Genomic DNA, 3197 nt, shown 5'->3' with positions numbered 1-3197 from the left:
TGTATTCCTACGCGCGGAGTGAGATTGTGCGTGACGCGACCAGTTTTGGCGGATTGAAGAAGAAGGAATGATGGGAAGTGTGGTGGAAGACGTGTTGTTCTCGATGTTTTAATGTTTCTTGTTCTATGTTCCTGTATTCGTCTTGTGCTGTCAATTATTAAATGTTTATTAGTGTACGATGCCTTCATCATGCTTTGTTGTGTGAAGAATACCCCTAGACCAGCCGAGATCCTTACAAATGGGGGCACGGCCTTTGATTCCGAAACCTCGCCCCTTTGAAAGTTTCAACGTGTAGCTGTTCCTTCAACTTTAAGCGGTGAGTGACTCTTTTCACAATTTTCAATTCCTTATTTCGAAAACATACAGACGTGGTGTGGAAAAAATGAAGTCCAAAAAGAGAGATCAAAAACCTAAAGGCGCTGCAACTGCTACAGTGCAAACTGAAACCGAATATCCTAACGAAAACGAAACAAATATAATAACAAATGTTGATAATCCAAACACCGCATTACCGTACGTTACATTTTCTGATTTCGAAACTCTAGTTAAACGTTTCAATGGCGACGCAATGTCTGACGTCAACATTTGGATAGATTCCGTTGAAGAAGCGATCATACTTCTACATCTCAGTGATTTGCAAGCTTTGTTATTTTCTAAACGATTACTAGTAGGAAAAGCAAAACTTTTCATTGATAGCGAAATTTTGCCAACGTCTTGGCAGACGTTAAAAAAATTATTGCTTGCGGAATTCTCCGACAGTCGTTGTCCGGCTGAAGTACACAAATTGCTTTCGAACAGAAAAATGCGTTATAATGAAAGTGTCGAAGAATATTTTTTTAAGATGCGTCAGATTGGTTCGATGGCTAATATTGATGATTCATCATTAATGCATTATATAATAAACGGAATAGATGATACGCCATTTAATAAAAGTGTTTTGTATAATTGCTTGAATATTCATGACTTTCGAAATAAGCTGAAGATATATTCTGAAATGTCTGCTGATGCACATTCGAGAAAAAATACAGCGTTTAAACCTTTTCCAGTTTCAACTCGATCGGGAAAAAATTCACTAGGAGCCAGATATAACGAACATAACGAAAGAAAGATGAACAAATTTTGTTTTCTTTGTGGAAATGATTCCCACCTGCAGTATGACTGTCCAACAAAAAACAAAGGAAAACGTTGTTTTTTTTGTTCAGGCTTTGGCCATGTTAGTAAAGATTGTGAAAAGAAAACAACTGATAAGAGATCTTTTTCGAATTCTTCGAAATGCAAGGCCGATCCGACTCCATTTTCACCCACGGAAACGACCGACTGTGCTCATAAAACTTGTAATTCTTTCCAAATTAACTCCAACATGCTGAAGTCAGCTAAAATAAATGATTCAGTTATAACTACTCTAATTGATACTGGATCACAGCTAACCGCGCTTTCAAATAAAATTTTTAAAAATTTCCGAAATATTAGTTTAAAACCTACAAGTGCAACATTTTCCGGCTTGGGAAACAAAACTTATTGTCCCATTGGCACTTTCTTTTCTGATATTGAAATTGATGACTGTATGTTCTCGACATTGATTTATGTAGTTGATGATGATATTTTAAATGTGGATGCAATTATTGGTACTGATGTTATTAATCAAGGTATTTTATGTGTTGATAAAAATGGTTGTAACTTGAGAAAACATGAAAATTTTTTGTTGAATGTCGCAAATATTGTGCCCAACGAACCTGAATTAGACCTTGCACATATTCAAACCCCTCAAATACGTGAAGAAGTTAGTCATTTAATTAAGAGTTATAAGCCTGATAAAATTAAAACGACCAATTTAAAGATGTCAATTAATTTAGAAGATGAGATTCCTGTTGTAAGCAAACCCCGTCGGTTATCCCCTTTGCAAAAAGAAATCGTAGATTCTCAGATTGCTGATTGACTTGAAAAAGATATTATTAGACCTAGTTGTAGTTCCTTTGTTTCACCGATCGTACTTTGTAAGAAAAAAGATAATTCATATCGCTTATGTGTTGATTACCGCAAACTAAACCGTAAAACAATTAAAGATCACTATCCTTTACCTTTAATTGATGAAATTTTAGACTCTTTAAGTTCAGCAAAGACATTTACTACATTAGATTTGAAAAATGCATTTTTTCATATTGATATTGAAGAAAACAGTAAGAAGTATACATCATTTGTCACTCATAATGCCCAGTATGAATTCCAGAAATGTCCCTTCGGATTAAGTGGAAGCCCCTTATTATTCCAGAAATATATTAATTGCATTTTTCGTGAACTTTTAATTGATCAGACCGTCATTATTTACATGGATGATATTCTTATTCCTTCCGTTGATGAAGTGGATGGTATAAACAAGTTGAGAAAAGTCCTTCAAATTGCCTCTGAGTATGGACTCGACCTAAATATTAAGAAATGCCAATTTCTCAAGCGAGAAATAGAATTTTTGGGTCATGTGATTAAAAATGGAAAAATAATGCCCTCTTCTTGCAAAACCTCTGCAGTTCAAAATTTTCCCCTGCCGAAGAATGTGAAAGACATACAAAAATTTTTAGGACTTACTGGTTACTTCCGAAAATTTATTCAGCATTATGCATTAATTGCTAAACCACTCAGTGATTTGCTTCGGAAATCAGCTCCATTTGTTTTTGGACCAGAACAACATCAGGCATTTTCTGTTTTGAAGGAAAAGTTAACTTCTTATCCTGTTCTCGACATTTTTCGTCCTGGCGCAAAACTTCAGTTACACACTGATGCAAGTAAACACGGATTTGGTGCTATACTCCTACAAGAGTCTTCGAATAACAACTATAACCCAATTTACTACTTTAGTAGAAAAACGACCCCTCAGCAGGAAAATTATTCAAGCTATGAACTTGAAATGTTAGCAGTCATTGAAGCAATTAAAAAATTTCGACATTATTTGAATACTAAATTTATGATTGTTACTGATTGTGACGCGTTCAAGAAAACATTATCTAAGAAAGATATATCACCTAAAATCGCCCGATATGCCATGTTGCTTGAAGAATTTAATTACGATATAATTCATCGCCCCGCAACAAAAATGAACCATGTAGATGCCTTGAGTAGATATCCTGTAATGATGATAACTCAAAATTGCTTGACAGATCAAATCGCTGCAGCTCAACAAAATGATGAAAATTTAAAAACAGTAA

At 34.8% G+C, this 3197-nt stretch overlaps 1 protein-coding gene across 1 annotated transcript; it reads left to right on the top strand.

Annotated features, from left to right (window-relative positions):
- The first annotated feature begins 382 nt into the window (after nt 1–382).
- On the top strand, nt 383–2906 carry LOC129231620 (uncharacterized). Its single transcript, XM_054865986.1, has 3 exons — nt 383–1870; nt 2000–2777; nt 2851–2906. Exons 1-3 carry the CDS (start codon nt 383–385, stop codon nt 2904–2906), a joined length of 2322 nt encoding a protein of 773 aa, XP_054721961.1.
- The last annotated feature ends 291 nt before the right edge of the window (nt 2907–3197 follow it).

Source organism: Uloborus diversus, chromosome 10 (genome assembly GCF_026930045.1).
Source record: "Uloborus diversus isolate 005 chromosome 10, Udiv.v.3.1, whole genome shotgun sequence".
Classification (NCBI taxonomy): domain Eukaryota; kingdom Metazoa; phylum Arthropoda; class Arachnida; order Araneae; family Uloboridae; genus Uloborus; species Uloborus diversus.
This window is presented reverse-complemented; position numbering and strand designations above follow the sequence as displayed.